Below are 20,126 nucleotides of genomic sequence, written 5' to 3'. Positions count from 1 at the left end.
ATACATAAAGAAAGATATGTCGGCAGTCTACAACACCAATACAGGCATAGGGGTATAGTTAGGCTTTTTTTACTACGGTCACTGAAGTTAACATTTTTTAATAAATATATTCAGTTCGAAGTTTGCAGCAACGAAAATCAGTAGTTACTCGAGCTCGAACAAGGTGCCCCTGAACATTGCTTTCAGTTTAGCACCCACGTTCGCCTAAGTCGGCTAAATGGCCATGCGATGCAACGCCAAATTCCTTTGGTGGCGGCCGTAACAAGTCCTTCGTTCACGTATTGTCATGAGGAGCATTTGCATGCGCTGAATTAGAATCAGCACGATACACTGCGTCAATATGGCATTGATCGTCATAAAGGGACGTTGTTCGTCCAAAAGGACCCAATGTGCACCATATCTCTAAAACATCATTGAAATGTCCTTGGTGGAACCCCGCCACTTAGACTCCTCTGGGGATATGAAACCAACTTGCTCCAATTACCGCCCGGTTGTGTCAGCGAAGAAGTGGTCTTTCAACTTTTCAACATCCTTCGTAGCGCGATTTTAATGCATTGCGGAAGTTTTACGCAGATAGGCGTAAGAATTTCTTAGAAACGTTCCACGAATCTATGCGTACCGAGATAGGAAGATGAAGCTTGCATGGTTGTGAGATCCCGCTTTCGTGTCACTATCTGCTGACGGCGTTACAAGGTCAGCCCACAACGTTGGCATTCAGGATTGCAACGCTTGGCCTGTTATCCAGTGACACACGACGCCGGGCTAACCACCAATAAAACTCGAGGGAGTACTACCCTTTCAGCTTGTGCCGTAGCGCTTCCTTCCAGTCTGCCCTCGCACGTGTTGGTCGCTGAACTCACGTAAAACTGGCCAGAATATTTCGAACCACGTCTTCCCACTGAGAGGTACAAACGTGTAAGTAAAATATGATATTCCATTTCAAGCAAGCTGGCCCTCAACCCTACAGGTATTGCCCATTCTGGAAAGGTAGCGTCGTGAATTATTAAAGGTTTTATTTTATTCGAGGTAAAGGGATTATGGCGACAGGGAGATAAACAGCGCAAAGCAAAAAGCGTGTAAACTAAAACTTGTGCCCCTAAAGCGGACGCGTTTGTTGTGTGGGTTTATTTGTTACATGTTATCGTCATCTCGATAGCAAGGACACCACCCACATCACTCTATATTTTGTTTCACAGGTGGGTATCGCCTAGGGTGCGACCCTTGTGTGTTCACCACAAATCTTATTGGTTTTAATTAGCCAAATAAGTAACACATTTTCTGCTTGCATTTGTATTAAACGGCCACTTGTCCCACAAATACACCAGTTCATTTGTATTTTAAGTGAATTTACACTTCGCCGCAAATGCGCCAGCCTGTTCCACATTGAAAGAGGAATTTCGGCCCAAATTATTAAACGGCATACCAATGACTGCAGATGCGGCCCCGTTTATGTAACATGTTTTAAAATGTTAGTCATCCCTCATTTTCTACTCATTTCCCAGACAAAGCTTTCTGTTGTAAATTTTGTTGCTTGCACGACGAGGTTGCAGTGAATCAGAAAATTAAAATATCAACCGCCGAATTATTCGGATTCGGATTTTTTCACTCATTTGAAACACTAAGACAAAGTCGCCTTTTTTGATAACTTGATTTTAAACGACCAACTGTTCGGGACTAAGCAGAGTCGTCTCCATTGTATGATTCGTGCATCAGGATTATTTATTATTACTCCGTTTTAATGCGATTGCACTTACGAGCTTGTGGAGCACTAATGCCACATAACGTGTTATCCAGCGTTTCCCTATTGTGAAATATTTTTTCGGTATCCTAAAACTTTTCTTAGCTTGCTTGTCTTGGAGAGTATAAAACGTCGCAAACGTTGAAAAGCAAAGGTTTCCCAATCTACAGTATCATGTGTCATGGCAGCGTCGAAAGCTGAATATCAGGCATAACGAGGCTAGGCATAAAGTAAACTTGGCTCTAATAAAAATAGCTCTTATTTTGACCTACTCTTATGCGGAGCAGTATAAATATGCCGGTTGAAACCATGCTACCCCAGTCACCTTCATGTAATAGACGCAGTAACTCCATAACAGAATTTTTTCGAACAACAAATCAACTTGAGCGGTTTAATTTGGGGTACTTCGTTTGTGGTGACCTGGCTGACTATTAACATTGTTAATAACAGCCTTTCCGAGTTCCGGCTTATGGGCCATTGTCACCCTGTAATTCACTGCGAATACAATTCAATGCGATGTAATACTACTGGAGTCACAATTACTAAATACCTTTCTTACGAAATACCTAATACTCGCCACGTATAGCTCACAATGTAACGACCAATTTGCGCATCACTGGATAACCATATGAAAGTAAATACCTTCAGTATTACGGCGATATAAAGGCTTGAAAAGATAAGCCATAACAACTCACTGCACATCCGGTTTTCGTAAATAATACTATATTTTATACGGCTATGTTTGCTGCATTTACTACCCACCTGCGCTTAAACAGCTGTGAGCGTATGTATCTGCCTATCCCAATAAAGTACAAAGGGCTATAACATCCCGAGCTGTTCAGTCCGCAGTCACTAAATAGTGGGAACGCACTGCTCAGAGGAAGTTATTTCTCAGCTAGAAATAATGCAGCGAGTTTTTCACTCGAGTTATATTTCATTGGGTGTTTTGGAATCGTTTTTTCGGAAAGCCAAAATGTAGTATACGAACCGAAACGGGTGTGTCTAAGGAGTAAGCAGTAGGGCTACCCTAAGTGAATCAGGTTAAGCACACCTTGAAAAAGGTGGCAGAAAGTACATGGTAATTATCCTGTTGTTAGGCCCTGGAAAACGTAGCCGTCTGTGAGTCTACAGTTCTCGCAAGCTATAGGAAAACAAAGGCGGAATAAAGCCCGCCAAGCGAATTTTGCATTAGGGTGTTGGATCGCCCACACGAGCATTTGCGGGAACTCAAGGACAGGCGAGCATAATTGATTTGTAACATTCGGACGCGCGCTTATTTACTCGTGGAATGGAAAACCAGCAAATAGAGCCTTTCTTATAGCAGAATATATTTCCTTGCAGAACGGAGGATATTGTGGCTAAGTTGTTGTAAGAAGCATTTTATACAGAAAAGGGCCATCACTGGATTAGCGACCACCTTATGCCCCTGAACGGCAACCATACAGTCTTGCAGAGGTTTCAATTTAAATGTGTCCATTTCACCCTTTTCTTTTTTGTGTCAAACTACGCATTCCCCTTCCGATATTTTATGGAATTGATATGCTACGATGCTTCTACCTAATTTATTTGAGAGTGGGTATTGGTCCGAAAGTGTATACTCTGCGTAGTTGAGATTATGCCCATTATTTTGTGAGCAACCGCCTTCCATTTTTTCTACCTCCCATCATGGTGTATTCATTCAAAAATTCTTCACTGCGATTATATTTTTTCCGCATCCACGCTGCCTGCAACTATCTGCTAAGATAGCGGATATTTTTAATATTTCTTGGTCGTGCCGAACAGCATGAGTGGGAGCTTTCTACGGTTTGCTTTTATCTCTCCTTTCTGAACAAGTTTAACCCCGTTAACTGTTTCGTTTTCTGTGGCAAGAACGATCCCATTTTTAAAAAGCTTTTTTTTTTAACCTTCGCTTTTTTACAAATCTGGCGTTTTCCTTATCCGCGCCCTTCCATTTTAAATGAAATGTTCCGTTGCTTCCTTCGCGCTAAATGTACATTACAGAAATGACAAATGAAAATCTGAACACAAAAATATCAGCCGGAACACACAATTAGCGCGGTTTATTTTCATGGAAGTCAAAATGACCGATGGCTTAGATACAAAAACAAAGTTCGGAAATGTGGTTTTTCGGATATACCAATAGCGCGCCATCACTGGACCTCCACAAACAGTATTTTTTTTATTTTTGTGTGTGCCGCTTCATATTTTCGTGTTCGCATTTCATTTGTCAGTGAGTGTACATTTTGCTCATACATGTACAAGAGGTACACGCGCGACTCATTGCAGCACGTTACACAGTTTGGAAAATTCCTGCTATACATACGAGGTCCAGCTTCCACAGGTTTTACGCTCGCTGAATAATTGGTCGACAGACAGACCGACAGACAGACAGACAGACAGACAGACAGACAGACAGACAGACAGACAGACAGACAGACAGACAGACAGACAGACAGACAGACAGACAGACAGACAGACAGACAGACAGACAGACAAATCAAAATGGTCGTTTAGGTATCCCAGACAAACTGCCGTCTAAAAGTATAGGGCAAGTTTGCGAACTGAAAACATGGGCGCTCTTGGAGTACAATGTTGTACTCGTGCAAGAGATTACGGTTTGATTGCAGGATGAGAACAATTACGTCTTGTTTGCAGAATAACGCAAAATGTGAGGGGCCCCGCCGGCAGTTGCATACTAAGGATTTTACTTAAAAGGGGAGAAGGGAGGGGGCACGTGAAAAATTGGCGAAATAACAAACAGAACTTTGCGTATAATAATAATCATAAACTAACAAATACAGGAAAGCTTAAGGAAACTGAAGAAATACGAAAAAACCTCAAAAATAATATATGGCTTGTGGTTCCTGCAGGCTTGTAAATTACCCTAATCCGAAAAAAACCGGTTGGGGGAGGGCGGCGCTTATACCCCCTATGTACGCCAGTAGGCCGCCGGTCACAGAAAGGGGTAGACGACAGTGGCGCTCAGCATGAGCGAAAAATCGGAGTGAGCGAAGAATATTCCGCTGTCCTTCCTCCGCCAGCCGGAAACTCCTTACAAAGCGCGGCACGAACAGACGGTGTTGAGTGCGGGACTCAGAGGGGGGGAGCCCTCCCCAAGGCCGAACAGAAGCGAGTGTTTAGACCATCGGCTGGGTGGCCGGTCGTAAAACAGGAACGCGTGTGCGCTCCCGCGGAATCGGGGGTGACAGCGGGTCGCGGCTTCACAGGAGAGCGAAGGCCGGCTTCTCGGAACCGCGGGGCCAGAGCGGTGCCAGCGACTCGGGACCTCCGGAGGAGAGACCAACGGGAGAGTCGTCTTTCGGCAGCGGCAGAGAACGGCTGTCTACCGATGCTCGTCCGAACGACGAAAGGCCTGGGGCCTCCTTCGTTAGGATGTAGGACAAAATAAACGTCCTTTTGATCGTCACCGGGCCGCAGTCTGGCCTACCTCACAACAACGGGAACCTAGGCGGGATTTTCTCGGTTTGGATAATTTTCATGCCATGTGAACGGTACCCGTAAGGTTATGGTGTTCTGTGCACAGAAAAATTGTTTAATCGACTTCCATATTTTTGCACGTACGTTTTTGTCTCATTAACGCCTGCCGTTTTAGGATAGATGGGATGGTGATCATTTTAAAGAAGGTTACCTTGATGTATTTTGAAGAGGTTGGTTGTGACAGTTTGCTTGCCACGTTGGTAGCAATATGCAGTTTGTTGTTACTAGCAGCGTATTTTTGTCTCAAAGCAAAAATAAACTTTTTGCGATCTTACCGTGCTTGAACAAAACAGAATTTTTAACATTTTATGGTGCCCCGTTCGCTCTGGCGGAGAAATCGGTGTTAATAAATAATAACAATCCATGTTACTGCTATTGCAAAGGTAAACATGCCAAGCATATCGACTTTCTTTCATTTTGCTCGTGGTACGAGACGAATGAGAATGAAAATGAGGCAAACATCTGCATCTTTTTAGTTTCCCTGCTGCCATCTTCAATAGGATTTTTTCTTGTTTTATTTTATCTAATTAAACATAGACGTATATCTCAGATATTTGCAAGTTTTAGCTGCGTTTAATATTTTAGGGAAAGTGGGTGTAATTGCTTTGTGGCCTATACCTCAGGTCGACAGGCTTAGTCAAGAGTTCACTGTGAGCGCCCGTGAGCGCCCGTGTGAGCGCCACTATTACGCTTGCCCTCGCTGTTCGCTATTCGTCGCAACAGCCGGTCGCTGTGATGGTTGTTAAGGAGCGGATTGCTTTTAGCTTCGGAAATTGGTCGTCACTGCGCTCTTGCTACAACTATTTTTCTGGAAGCGTGTTTATTTATTTATTAATTTATTTTAGCACCCTAAGGGCCCGTGATGGGCATTACATAGGGGGGAAGGGGTTAAATACAAACACAACCCTATTTCATAGTTGAACGAGGCGTGACATAAAGAAGACATCCGATTTTGATCTTCTTTCTCGTGTATTTTTTGTTTAACAGGGCATGTATGAACGCAAATAAGCTAGTACGGCAACAGGGTTATGCATACGGTGCTAGCAAGAGCAACCCGTAAGAACAAAATCGACTGTAGTTTATTTAGAAATATGATTTAAATGCCGTCCTGACGCAATTATGCACTAATAATGTTTGATTGCAAGAGTCATGGAGCGTTTGCTGCACACATTTGCATGCGAGGCCGATCTAAGAGTGGTGAGCCAGAGCGCGAGTGTGCGAGTGGCGACGGCGAGCGGTGAGTGTGAACGCAAGTGAGTGCGAGTGGTCTCGGTGAGTGGTGAGCGTGAGTGCGAGTGGGTGTGATTGAGTGCGATTGGAGAGAGCGACTGGTGAGTCTGAGTGTGAGGGAGTGCGCGAGGAAACATTTATTTTTCCGTGTGAGTGTGAATAGTTGGCGCCCAGTATTGCCCAGGTCTGGCATAGATAGCACAAACGGTTAAACTCATGAACCGATGTAGTTACAATTTCTTGAATTTCGATCCTACGCCGCGAAAAGAATGCGCAATATAACTTGTTATTATCTATTATACTTGAGAAAGTACTGTGTTTATAAGTGACGCCATGGACTTCGAAAGGAGCATGAAATTTCTTGGGTGCTAGGGCTCAACATTACCTGTGTCTTTCACTGAAGAATCCTTGTCCGGATTTTGCGAATTTAAAAAAAAACGGACAATGTTATTATTGCGGCAGAGGCACCAAATATCTATCGTCTCCTGAGGATCAAAGCAAATACAAAATATTGCACTGCTATCAAATGCAGAAATGCACAGCTCACAAGAATCTATAGAAAAGTTATTCAGAAATATTTGAACCCGCGTAAGGTTTGTGTCACAATTTTTTTCTGAATAAGTAACGGAGTTATAAATGACGTTACGACAGTCACATCGGCTGAAATCAAACCTAGTCTGTATATCTAAAACAGAACATATTAAAAATTGTCCAGTAAATGTAAGATACTTGATTCGCGACCCTGTTGTTTTCTTTGCTTTGTTTTTTGTCTCTATTGTTTTATTTTGTTTGTCGTTCCTTATTTCTGTGTTTCACACTTTGATTCTCTATTTCTAGGAAAGATGGGATCGCGAGGTTTAACAACAGCTTTAGTGGCCCTCTGCGTCCTATCAATTGCAAACAGTTCCCGACCATTTTTTCCAAGGAAGCCAGCGATTGCTCAGGCAGAAGACCACGCAAACAAGCTCGTGAAACTTCTTTCGAATATAAAAGGTAACTTACTCGCTTAAAGGTTTATAACCTTAGAAGCCAATTGTTAGAGCTGTCTGGTTGTTTGTGGTTTGAAAAGGCCGTCAGTAGCGACATTTTATATGTGAATTTCATTAAATAACCCCGAGTTTGTTAATTTTAGGTTTTTTGGGTATCTCTTTGAACGACAACCACGTTTCTGGCATCAGTACTACAGGTTTTCCTGCTCAGTTTACTCCAATCGCCATACAATTTATTCCAAGCGCCTGCCAATTTACTCCAAGTGCCATCTAATTTATTTGAAACGCCATTGAATTTAATCCGGGTGCCAGCGAATTTAATCAAAGTGCCAACAAATTTAATCCAACTGTTTGAAGATTGTTCAGGGGTGTTTTGTGCGGACGGGCTTTGATGCGCGGGGTGTGATGAAAACGTGGTGTTCCTTGATGCCTTATGTGCAAAATATCCCAATGAAATAGCCCAATATCCTCGACACAATATCATATGCGCGCAGCAAAATGGATATTTACTAACATCCGCAGACCAGGAGAGTGATCTCGTTTGATCCGTTGGTGGCGTGTGGTGATCATTTCCGAGATCGTCAGAAGTATCGTCTGCTCGCGTATTGTTACCACAGCAGATTGGCCAGCGTACTTTTACGCGAGTAGACGACACTTGTGTCGCCAGCAGGCAATATTTCTGACGATCTCGCAGACGATATCATAATTCGGAAATAATGCTTAACGCTGCAGAAAAGCATTCAAATATTGAAAATCAGAATGAAAAGGGCATTTAAGTAATGTGTTTTTATCAAAGAAGCTTCTGAAGGCATTGTTACGAAATCAGACGATAATTCTGACGTGTGTTATCGACCAGAAGAGCACTGTTATCGACGGCGCTTTCGCACACAATAAGCTCACAGCATCGGTATGCGCGTAAATGTAAATGTATACTTAAATGTATATTAAGCTCTTTGCATAAGATATTTTACTCATATTGGATCAAGAAACACCACCTTTTCATCACGCTACGTGCATGAAAGCCCGCAAAACTGCGCCTAATCCCGCACAAAACACCACTGAACAACCTTCTGGCAGAATAATTAAATTGGTTGGCAGTTGGAATAAATTTGTTGGCACTTGGAATAAATTCACTAGCACCTGGAATAAATTCGATGGCGTTTGGATTTAATTATATTGCACTTGAATTAAATTGACTCGCGCTTGGATTAAAGTTTACGGTGATTGGATTAAATTGAGCGGGAAAACCTGTAGAAGCAGTGTTGTGCAAAAATAAATTGCCACACAGTTTTTGTTTGTATGTTACAAATGTGTACAAAGAGGTATTAAAAAAACTTTACGGTTCCACCCTTTTACAGAACCTGAAGTACCAAGAGCCGACTTTGGGGATCAGACAGGGTTAATAGATTACTAGGAAGATTACTAGACAAGGGATTCCAACCAGATTCGAAACTAGGGTGTAAGAAGGAAGCGGGGTGCGCAAAGAGTCGTTTGGTACGTGTAAGGAAAGTGAACGGGAATGTTGGAAGAGGTCTAGAGGAGAAATTCTCTGATGCGGATTAAACAGCATTTCGTGCTGACAAGACGGATTTGCGTCTACCCAGATATTAGGCAAATGGTTTGAATAGGGTTTACTCTTAAGGGTACATTATGGGTGCGTCGTAGGTGCCATGACAAGTGAATTCGGACAATCCAGCATGAATTCCGAACAACTTCACGCTCAGTAAAATCTGATACACCCAAATAGGTCTATGAAATTGGGAAACCATAGGCAGAAGGGAGGGCTTTCATCTACCCGTTCTAACACATTCAGTATGACTTAAATAATAATTATTGTGTGATTAGTAGTCAAAATGTTTAAAATGGCGCTCCAAATCTGCCGTGAAATCTGTTAAATGCGCTGCCAATTTTGGCAACCTAATTTTCGTAAAGATGACATCATATTTTAAGGTAAAGGCATAAACCTGATGGTAAAATGCACTTACACATGCCCACACGCAAAGAAAAAAAACAGGCAACGTTGCTGTACGCAACGCAGTACTTCTTTTATTATATTGTGATGTCATATATTCTAAAGTACCCTTGATCACAAGGAACCTGGTAGTTGGCTGATCAATTAAACATGCAGGATCAGAGTAAGGGACGATACAGTGTTGCATATGCAGAGTGCCCTAATGGCGCTTATACTGGCACTGAGAAGGCACAGTGAAGAGCCTCTGTACGTGTTCGAGTAAGGTGCAGAAAAACAGAATCATGCTGGTATGCTCACTCTTGAATACGTTGAAGAGAGCTGACGATTATAAATCAGGTCATTAATTAGGCTAGGAACAGAAAACGTCCGGTGCTAAAATGTCTACAGATGGAAATACTGATAGTAAACGGAGCGTGTCCTGTGGTACAGATTCACCAACAAAAGAGAGAAAAACCACAAATAATGGGCGGAAGTCTGGGAGTTGCTCAGTGGTAGCGGATACGGAGGCTTAAGAAAGAGGATATAGATGCCCGCGTGTAAGTCCGCCCCTTGAATGTTATCCGGCGACATGTGCCAGCGTGGAGGTAATGGGGCGGGAGAATAAATTGCTGAGTGACTCGAGTTGGCCTGGAGTTGAAACGCCAAGTGGCTGAACATTCGTGGAAGGGAGGCGCAATGAAGAACCCGAAAAACTGGCGGCGACTGAGAAAACTGTCGGCGGAAAACTTGCAAACGTGATCTCCGGTTCGTTGGCGTCAGTGAAATGGGCTAGGTAACCAGTTTGCGGAAACGTAAAAAGCACCTAAAGATAGTTGTTCGTGCCAACCAGCGTGATCCCAAACTGATGGGATTTCGTTCATTATAAATCCTCGAAATGCTACGTGTTCTTTCTGTTGAACATCAGAGCTGCAACGAATTCAATGGCGTCTTCATAAGTTGTTTTCCCACCAGTTCATGCTGCACGCTTCCATGTATACCCTTTCGGAGAAAGCACCTGAAACAGACATATCACTATGTACATTTGTGCGTATAACCTTTTGTTGGATTCTTTAGAAATACATTCAGCTCCGCAGTATTGCTCTGAGAGGATAGAACCAATGAAGTCATTGCGCTAGGGCACAATTGTATAACATTGTTCTGTTCGCAATATTCCTCAAGCGTGGCAGTATTGCGTTCGCCGTAGTTATTACCGATGTAATAAGTGTTCCGGGCATTCAATAAACTGATGCTTCTAATTTATTAACCGTTAGAACAGTGGTTGGTCTCACAAGACAAAGTTGGGTTGTTGTTTGTCATTTATCGTTAAACATATAGTTTCCCACTATTAATATTCTACTCTGATTCTTTTGTAGTCACCACTGACGAAAAGCTTACATTATTGTGTAAACTTGGGAAGAAACTCACGATTAGGGGTTCTTCATTGTACAACATAGTCGAGGAATCTTACAGATAATTTAAATTATCCGTCCTTTGGGGGGTGTGTCTGGTATGAAAATAAATTAATTTGATAAAGGAGTCAGATCCACGGGCAACGCTGAGTAGCACTTATTGCTCTTCAGGGGTGGTATGCGAGCCCCAGATTTGTGTAGAGGCCACACCGCTTGGAGTCTCAAAGGCGATTCAAACCGAGCGTTACGTTCTTGTTATTGCCAAGCAGCCTGGTGCGGGATATTACTCCGCTGGGTTGTTTTCACTCACTCGTCAAATGTGGGAGAGAAAACATGCACAACGTGCCTGTACCCATCATCACCATATTTCCATGGCAGGAAAGACACCCATGACAAATACGTTTTCTTGAACTCAGTTACTTGAATTCACCACCAACATAAACTCAAAATGTGTTACATGTGGGATGTTATCGTGATTTGTGTACTTGTTTGAAAAAAATAGCTCAAGTGGTGTAGTGTTCAGCCGGTGAAAAAGGACTGGCGCAGAAAACTCTATTTAATTTGTATTTTGTATTTTCCTCTTTAATAATTAAAACACTACTGCAGAAAGCCTGTGGATTCGCAACTGCTTCGACCTTCTAACTCTCGGCCAGAGAGTCAGTGGACTTTACACCATTTTCCTGAGCCCGGATGATGACTTTGGAAAAGATGTATACTGCGATATGGACACAGACGGCGGAGGATGGACGGTATGTGAACATTGGAAATCGGTGGGGCTTGCTAAGCCCCGACCCCCTTCTGTCAGTCGGGATTTTGGCTCCAGAGAAGATTTGCGCTGATCGCGTATATGACATTAATTTAAAAGACTTGGCTAAAAACCTGGCGATATATATAATTGACTCCATCACTGATCTGCATTATTTGAGTCTTCTGCTTCGCTTCTGTCTTTTCAACTTTTTTCACAGGAAACGTCGGAACGCCGACTTTAACTATTCGCTACTGGTTCCAAAATAACAGAGATCTGTAGGATTGCGGTGCACCTGGTCTACAAACATACTTTCTGGTTCACTTGTCACACAGCACACACTTGTTTAAGTTTCATTCTACCACTGCGAAAGTACACAAGTGGCGCGGTGGTAACGCACTGAGATTATAGGCTGCAGTCCCGGATTAAATCACCATTTGAAGCCAAATGTGTTTTGGTTTACCCTTTACAACGGTGACTCTTTCACCAACACCACACCTAGCGTATTCTCCGTAAGATGAGTACATTTCGAATAAGTTACTTCTCATCTGACTACAAAACCTAAAATTGTTTTCAAAGATTTGTTTGCGGCTGCGTTGCCGCTGTCAACATGCGATTTATTCCGCATTTTAGCATTCATTGAAATATGAAGCCTTTGTTTACGCGAAAAGCCACGAAGAAGGACTTACCCACCATTCCCTACCACCTATCCAACTTCCGAAAATGCATGCTACACATTTGAAAAATAATTTGATGCGGTTTCAATTCGTAGATATTGATTTAAATGATGGCAATATTGTAAAAGCTCATTAATTCTAACTCCGAAGGAACATAACTTTAGCAGAAGTAATGCAAGTTCGAACTACTGAAAGAAAAGAACAAAAACCATACAGTGCAATTAAGGAGCAGTAGAGCAAGGCAGCAACTCCGTCCTCGGTAAAAATCCGCTTTTGCAGCCTGCCGTTCATCCTAGAAACCAAAAAACAACACTTTCCTTACTCTGATATTAGCGTGTCAGCGAATCTGTGAATGAAGTCAATCAATCATCCAAGTAAACACGGTGTTACAGTAAAATCTGGTTCTACAGTAAAAGACTCCTTGCCGAATGAGTGAGGTATACAAGTCTCTGAAACGCAAATGCCGTACGAAAACGGCACAAGAAATAGCACAGACCCGAAAAAGTCGTAAGAGAACCTGTAGGCTGTTCTTTTGTGAGTTGAAGTTATATCTGGCTTGTCATCATGATGAGTCGATCAAGTAAGTGCAAACAAAAATATATTCTGTGCTTCAAAATTACGTTAACTTGAGTACTTTCGGCAGATGGGGATTAACAGCCACTGTGAATATGTTCGCTACAGCTAGGAAGCGAATCGGGCACGCCGCTATACCAGTTGAGGCAGCACGGTTTAAATTGGAGCTGTACGGTACTTCAAACTGATATAGCCGCACACAGAGAGACAGGGCGATGGCCTGCTATGTCGGGCAGACCTTTCCGCTGCTGCTGTAATATGCCATGTGATAGAGGGCTCTTAACGCCAGAGCTCTGAACGATTGACCTTGATCCCGCGGCGCACGCAGAAATCGCCCGGAAGAAGTAAAAAAAAAAAAAAACAATACCGAGCGCACGCAAGCCTGCGCCTCGTCAGAAGCACCGGGCGTCGTCCAGGCTGACATGAGGGCTTGCGTCACGTGGCGAGCTCGCAAAAAAATAAGAAACGGGTTTACTTGCGTCCCCGCCTGAAGCGGCGAGCACTGGACAGCTCGCGCTGCCGACGCCGAGTTTGCGAAGACGGTTGTCGCCGGTTCTAGCCCGTGATAACACGGTCCACTTTGGAGGAGATCTGAAACCCGGCTGGAAAAACAATCCGGGCCTGCCAATCATGGAGGAATTATAGCAGTAAGTTTGAAAATCCATGTGAGGCGAACAACCGGATTTCCAAAGAAGGGAGAGGGGCCGCTATATCTACTGTTTCTCCAGCCTTGCACCACTAGTGGAAGCAGCGAGAATGTTTGTAATTGTAGTAGGTAAGTGTAGCGGATTATTTAGCAGGGCCGCTCAAATTATGCACGCCATAACGCGATCTTGAGGGTAAGAAACAATACATTTATTGTAGGCATGACATGAATACGATAATGCCACCACCAAATGGTTCATTTAATGCCTCTCAAAATACCCTTAAGTTTGTGTTTCCGCGGTGCAAGGGTTTCTCCGCGTAGTGACAGGTAGATTTTTGTATGTATTTGGTGTGAAAAAAAAAGAATGCGCCTGTATCAAGAAATTTTGCCTTTAGTGATGCTATTGACATGGTCCTTGGTGCACTTCCTTTACTGTTGCTGTTAGAACAGACTAAAAACTATTCTTTTGGGCGATTTACAGGTAGTACGTTGTACGGGGTTTGAACATTTCCCAGCCTTGTAAATTGATCCGAATCAAATTTTTGTTGTGTAAACTCCGAATTTTTTATTTTTATATTGTTCATACTTTTCCCGTCTATTCTTCCCGTCTAGAGGAAATTTTATTATGATTTATGGTCTGTGCAATGCCCTTGGTGCAGGTAATACAGAGGCGAGGACAGTTTGGAAATGCTGTGCGTTACTTCTACAAAAACTGGACTGAATACGCGGATGGTTTTGGACATCCGGAGAAGGAATACTGGATTGGTATGTGAAACATCAAATTGCTATATTTTGCCTCTGAGGTTACATTCTTTCAAAGATTGTTCCATGCACACCGGGAGTTATGCAGAACACATAGGAATATTCACACCTTGGGGTAAACTGGAAAACTAGGTGGTGTGGTGCTTCGTTTTACTTTTATGTGCTGCTATTTCGAATTGCTGGCGGGTTTACTGAAAGGACTTTGTGTCATGTCGACGAGTCAGTAATGCATGCTGGCAAGGAATCCTAAATTAATTGGTTCACTCAATACCCCACAATAGCGAGCAAGGTGAAAATTTTTAATACGTAGCATTCTTTGCCGAGTCTCCCCACAGCCAGGAGCGTGTAACGCCCTGCATTTTGACAAAAATGCAGATATCGTGGAAGTTCAATAGGTAATCGCTATGATTGCGTAAATGGATATAACTGGTCGCACGAAATTTTGGGAAAGCTAAAAAACAAGAAAAAGATAAAACAATACGAACAATGGCAAAAAGTATAAACCATGGCATTTCCAAAATAATGCGGAAGTTCCAAAAGCTTAACCTGTAATCGGTATGATAACGTAAATGGAAATAATTCGTTGGACGAAATTGTGAAAACCCAAAAACTAGAAAAATATTAGAAAATTAGAGAATATGCCAAAGCGTATAACTCATGGTATTTCCAGAATAACGCCGATTTAGCGATAATTTCACCTGTAATGGGTATAATATGGTAAATGAGGATAAATTGTCGATAGAAATTAAAAAAAATACGAATAAGAAAATATAAAATAATTACCAAAAATAGCGAACCATGTAACGCCCTACATATCTACAATAATGTGCATTTGGGGAAAGTTCCACCTGTAGTCGTTATATTTGAGAAAACACAGATAATTGGTCAAATGAACCTTTCAAAAAATAATAAATGAAAAATATATGAAAAACAAGGAAAATAGCAAATCGTATAGACCTGCTTTTCAAAAATAATGTAGATTTTGTGGAAGCTTTACTAATATTCGGTATATTCTCGTAAATAACATAATCGATAAAAATAAACTTTGAAACAATAAAAGGTAAGAAAAATAAAAAAAAAGGGAAATGGCGAACCGCGTAATGCCCTACATTTCCACAATAATGCATATTACGAGAAAGTTCTACTTTTAATAGTTATACTAGCGTAACTGGAGATAATTGGTCTTACAGGATTCAGAAAAACAAAAAAATGGCTGGAAAAAATCACTCATGACAAGCGTTATAAGAATGCTTCGGATTGATAGAGAATTGTCTGAATTTCTGCAGAATTTTTTGTTTGTCTGTCCTTAGGCTCTTATACTGGCAACGTTTGCACCAAAATGGATGCCTCCTGACGTTTTTTGAGATCAGCTGACTCGTCTCAACTTGTAGAATTCTAATAGATCTAACTATGAATCCATATTACTCGGCTTGTGGGGAAGTGGCTTAGTGTGTGTGTAATTTGGTAATACCGAAAAGCGTGTGGAAAGGATCAGACCAGTGAACATATTGAGCCCTACTTAAAAACCATCGTTTATTGCTTGAAGAGGGACCATGTAGCGCAATGAAGCAAGCGGAAAACAACGGATTCACGGAGACTAGACTAAACAACACGAGGTCCGCTACTATTCTGTGGCAGAGTAACATATTCAAACATGTTTAAAGCATCGCATGCCGTAGAAATAGGCCGTAATCTAAGCTGAAGCCGCATTGTTTTTACTGCCTCTAGGAAAACTGCCTATACCGTCCCTCAGAATACTGCAGAATGCCTTATAAAATGTTCGTAGCAAAAAACATCTGCAGCGCTTCACTGAGCTTGGCTGGCATATATGGTATCCGGTTGAACTGTGCTAAGTGGGAATTCTCTTAAAAGTCATCCATCGTTTGAGGGATGAGAGAACGTTGAACATAAAAGTATTAATCTCTCCCGAGCCGTTCGGCAGCGCACTGCCTGAAGTGAGGTTGCAGTTTCATGACTCCAAAGTAATCTATGACTTGCCGCTAAAACGATAAGTGCGAAATAAAACTTCGGAAGCGACCGTGCGCACACACGCATTATCAGATCATCAATCAGTCTCCGGAACAAAAATGTGTCCTCCTTCAAATATCTTCTATTTGTTTATCCTATCTTATATGAACTTGTGATGCGAAAACCTTACTTGTCCCATTAAGGGAAAAACCGCTGCCTTTGTATAGTGTTATCAGGCTACGAAAATGGCTGCAGCTTCAAAAGTAAAGCAACACACATTTTGTTGTAGTAAGATCTGCCAAGAGTCGTTACTACTGAGGTAACGCTGCACGTTAGACGCCGTGCAACAAAGCCTTTTGTAATTTTTAGTGTTCCTTTCTTATTGACACTTACCCACTGGAAGGATTGGCTAGGAATGGGCAGCTTTAGGCGGCTATTTTCCTCCCTTCACACCTCTACTCAGACTTCCAAACGTAAATGTGGCAGACTGGCGCGAGACTGGAAGCGAAGCAGCAGTCGCTAACATTGTCGAGTGTGGGAAAAGCAGGTTGAAGTTATTCGCATCCTAACACTAAACATAACTGGAGCGAAGGCACTCAAATATGATGTAGTAGTAAAAAAGTGTGGAATTTTACTATCACCCACTTTTAAATATAATCCTAAACAGGAACCTCATTTCCAACTACTCAGTATTGAGCGGCAAAGATAGGTCAGTAACTAGGTTATGTTTCCAAATTCCGCTTGCTAACTCTTGTGTGCGCGAGTAGATTCGGTGGGGAAGCCTTTTAGGGGCTCGAGCTGTCGGCGTCTCCTGTCGTCGTCACCACCATCTCATGTAGTCACTGTGCTAATAAAACATCAGGACACTTGTTTTCCAACGCATCGCGCTACTGCGTATCGTGTACTGAAAGGAAAGTGCAGAATGGATAAAACCGGTTCAAAATAAATTAGCATGGTTTAAAGATTGGTGGAACGTTCCGTGTCCTCTTCAGCAAACATCAAGAAGAAGCAGAAGCTGCTTGTAGACGGGTTATAATTTGTGTTCCGGCTCTGGATGCTGGGCCTGATCGGTTCGAATGGCCGATCGAGTAGATATGACATCCATACTTACACAAACTCGCACGACGCATTTGTTCTGTTTTTACTGGGCGTTGTACGAAATCATCTGGAAAAGACGCGGCTTTGCGGCAGTCAGAGTGCGGCCGCAAACGTGCATGTTTACCATGCTACGAAAAATGCGCTCGCGTCAATTGGATGTTCTGGAGGCTGAGCTTGCCGCGCTGGGGAAGTGCAGTTCCTTCAGCGGTGGTCTACCCGGTTTATCCGTGTGGTAAACAAGCAAATAGAAGTGTCTATTCTACCCTATTGACTCTTGTAGTGATGGTGAAGTGTTGTCGTGAACTGTCGAGCAGGTAACCTACAGTGATATTGTGTGTGAAGTGAGTGGTGTGATAAAGTTGCGAAGTGATACATGCAGTGTGTATGTTTTAGGCGACCCGCGTAATATTTAGCAGAGCGCGTCTTTGTATAGGCTATTAAATTTGGTTTCAGGGAAGACGAGTCCTAGGGCGAGGTCACGTCTCCAAACTGTGGCGGATAGCGTATGAAATTCGACTCCAATGCAAAAGAGGGCGCCACTGCCTCAGCAAGCATGCGAATGCCTTTCCCTTCGGCGCTTCCACGGCGCCAAATCAGCGCGCGCCGTGTGGCATGAGAGACACGATTTTTGAATACACTTATACACTGCGTGCTTCACCACGCCCCAGGTTTCCTCTTATTTAGAGATAGCCCAGGATTGTTTAGTGATATAAGTTGGCGACAAATATAAACAAAGAGACCGAACTATTTTCTAAGGAGCTGTTGCCACGGAAGCATCATTTTGTTTGGATATTTATATGTTCAGCACACCTCATCAGCGTCATTGAACGCATTGTTGGACGGCGCTTATGTAAAAAAGTTTTCGAAAATGGTGAAATCTGGGATGCTCATGGGAATATTTCAGGCGAAAATACGCTGGTTCTTTCTGACATACTAAAACGCAAAGCATTGTTAAAACATTTTTTCTGTTTTGTTCAGGAAACCGTGCTCTTCACGCGCTCACATCAGGACGTGAGAACATGGCCCTAAGGGTGGTTCTCACCAACCACTCAGGGGAAAGCGTAGCGATTGACTACGCGCGAATGGAGGTGGGACCAGAGAAACAGTACTTCAAGCTCAAACTCGGCAGCCACCTTGGTCCACCGGGTATGTAATTCACGGCATAGGCATCAAATGAGCAACTGATGATTGCTATATTTGAAGCTTCGATGATGTGTGTTGGCTGGCATAGCCGGCTACTCATAACAGCGGCAATAACAGAGCTACTTTTCTTTGTGCCCTGCACAGGTTGGGACTCCCTTAAGGCCCACAACAGCTGCAGCTTCACCACTTTCGACCAGGACCACGACTACTACAGTGGAAACTGCGCGAGCTATTACAAAGGCGGATGGTGGTACAACGGTTGCTACGACGCTAACACCAACGGTGTAAATTTTAATGGTCCCCACGAATACTCAATAGGCGGCATTGAATGGGGTACCCGAGGAGGATCAACTGGTTTACTAAGATACTCATACCCACATGTAGAAATGATGATACGGCCTTCTGGATTTTGAGGGATGACTCAATCCTCTTTCTGGAATAAAGGTTGTTTGTAAGTATAGCGCTGATGTGTGAAGCTTTAAAGTCGGAACACAAGGTAAAAACCCCCATATATTCGTTTTATATTTTGCGGGATGGTTTTAATACAGAAAACACTCATTAGAGAGGAGGACGAGTCTTCTAACGAACCAGTGAGGGTGCACAAAGCTAATAGCCACCAGTGCCAAATACAACATATACAGAGAAAATGCTACGCGCAGTTTCCCTTGAATTAAAATGCACCAATCATTATAGATGCAAAAAATTTGAGATTATATCAGATATATTCATAATAGCATAAAATGGAAGTAACACTGTATGTTGATTTACTGCCCAAATGTGGAGGCAAATTTAACGTAAAAATAGTTATGAGTGCTATATGTAATAACGTGACCGTTGTTCACCTCATGGTCCGGCATTTCACATTTTCATTTTCCGGGATAGTGAGAATACGACAGTTTCACGAAAGTGAGGACTTTAATATTACGTCTTCAACAAACCGATTTTCAACAGAGTACTTTTGCCCGTTATAGTCCACTAGTAAAAACTTATATCACCGTCACGTGACAAGGGTTTCGGAGTTATAACTGCAACAATAAAAAGAATTATGATTTTCCTCATTTTTAAGATATGGAACTATTGTGATTAATCTTACCCAGCTGGCATCATGACAAAGTACACACTTTAAGAAAATGTACAGAATTCTCAGTCAAACTTTGTTCTGGTGTGTTTGGGTTCAACACACCGTTACTACTCGTCTTCTGTGTTGAAATGATTGTGCTTTATTCAGCTTAGTTCAATGCTAACGAATAAGTTGTTTTTACACAAACATGAATGTCGCTTTCTTACTGTCATCCTTTAAGATTGACTTTTGTAAATTTGGTTCTGCGTGCGCAACGCTGGACCCAATCTTGAATGGAAAGAAATCATACACAAAACGACAAACGAAGTTGTGGAGGGGGCATAAACTTGGCGTCTTATAAGGCAAAGGAGGAACAGAGCAGGATTAAAAGAGAGAGACTTTGTGATGTACAAAACGAAAAACCGGGGTGCGAGAAATATTTAGGCACCTGTATATTAGGGGCATGGACAATGGGTGGAGATGGATCACCCAAAACCCGATCCCTCGGTTTGGGAAAGTTTGGTATACGCAACAGTTTAAGACAGATAAAAACAACGGAGGCGACAAATTAGCAAAAAGAATGGAATCCAAGAACGCTCTGGAGGCCTACTGAAAAAATAAACTAGAAATCAGGAACCA

At 42.5% G+C, this 20,126-nt stretch overlaps 1 protein-coding gene across 1 annotated transcript; it reads left to right on the top strand.

Annotated features, from left to right (window-relative positions):
* The first annotated feature begins 783 nt into the window (after positions 1 to 783).
* On the top strand, positions 784 to 18,887 carry LOC144146010 (techylectin-5A-like). Its single transcript, XM_077677913.1, has 6 exons — positions 784 to 915; positions 7,304 to 7,459; positions 11,422 to 11,564; positions 14,116 to 14,221; positions 18,263 to 18,430; positions 18,572 to 18,887. Exons 2-6 carry the CDS (start codon positions 7,309 to 7,311, stop codon positions 18,838 to 18,840), a joined length of 837 nt encoding a protein of 278 aa, XP_077534039.1. The 5' UTR covers positions 784 to 915; positions 7,304 to 7,308; the 3' UTR covers positions 18,841 to 18,887.
* The last annotated feature ends 1,239 nt before the right edge of the window (positions 18,888 to 20,126 follow it).

The sequence above is a fragment of the Haemaphysalis longicornis genome, unplaced genomic scaffold (assembly GCF_048455015.1).
Source record: "Haemaphysalis longicornis isolate Haplotype H1 unplaced genomic scaffold, Haemaphysalis longicornis Haplotype H1 scaffold_7, whole genome shotgun sequence".
Lineage (NCBI taxonomy): Eukaryota > Metazoa > Arthropoda > Arachnida > Ixodida > Ixodidae > Haemaphysalis > Haemaphysalis longicornis.
Note: the sequence above shows the minus strand (reverse complement) of the source record. Positions and strands in the feature narration are given on the sequence as shown.

Excerpts from the sequence above, each read along its gene's own strand:
- LOC144146010 (XM_077677913.1), top strand. The coding sequence starts at position 7,309 with ATGGGATCGCGAGGTTTAACAACAGCTTTAGTGGCCCTCTGCGTCCTA. Across the intron at positions 7,460-11,421 it reads ACTTCTTTCGAATATAAAAG|AAAGCCTGTGGATTCGCAAC; the intron begins GTAACTTACTCG and ends ACACTACTGCAG. Across the intron at positions 18,431-18,571 it reads CAGCCACCTTGGTCCACCGG|GTTGGGACTCCCTTAAGGCC; the intron begins GTATGTAATTCA and ends TGCCCTGCACAG.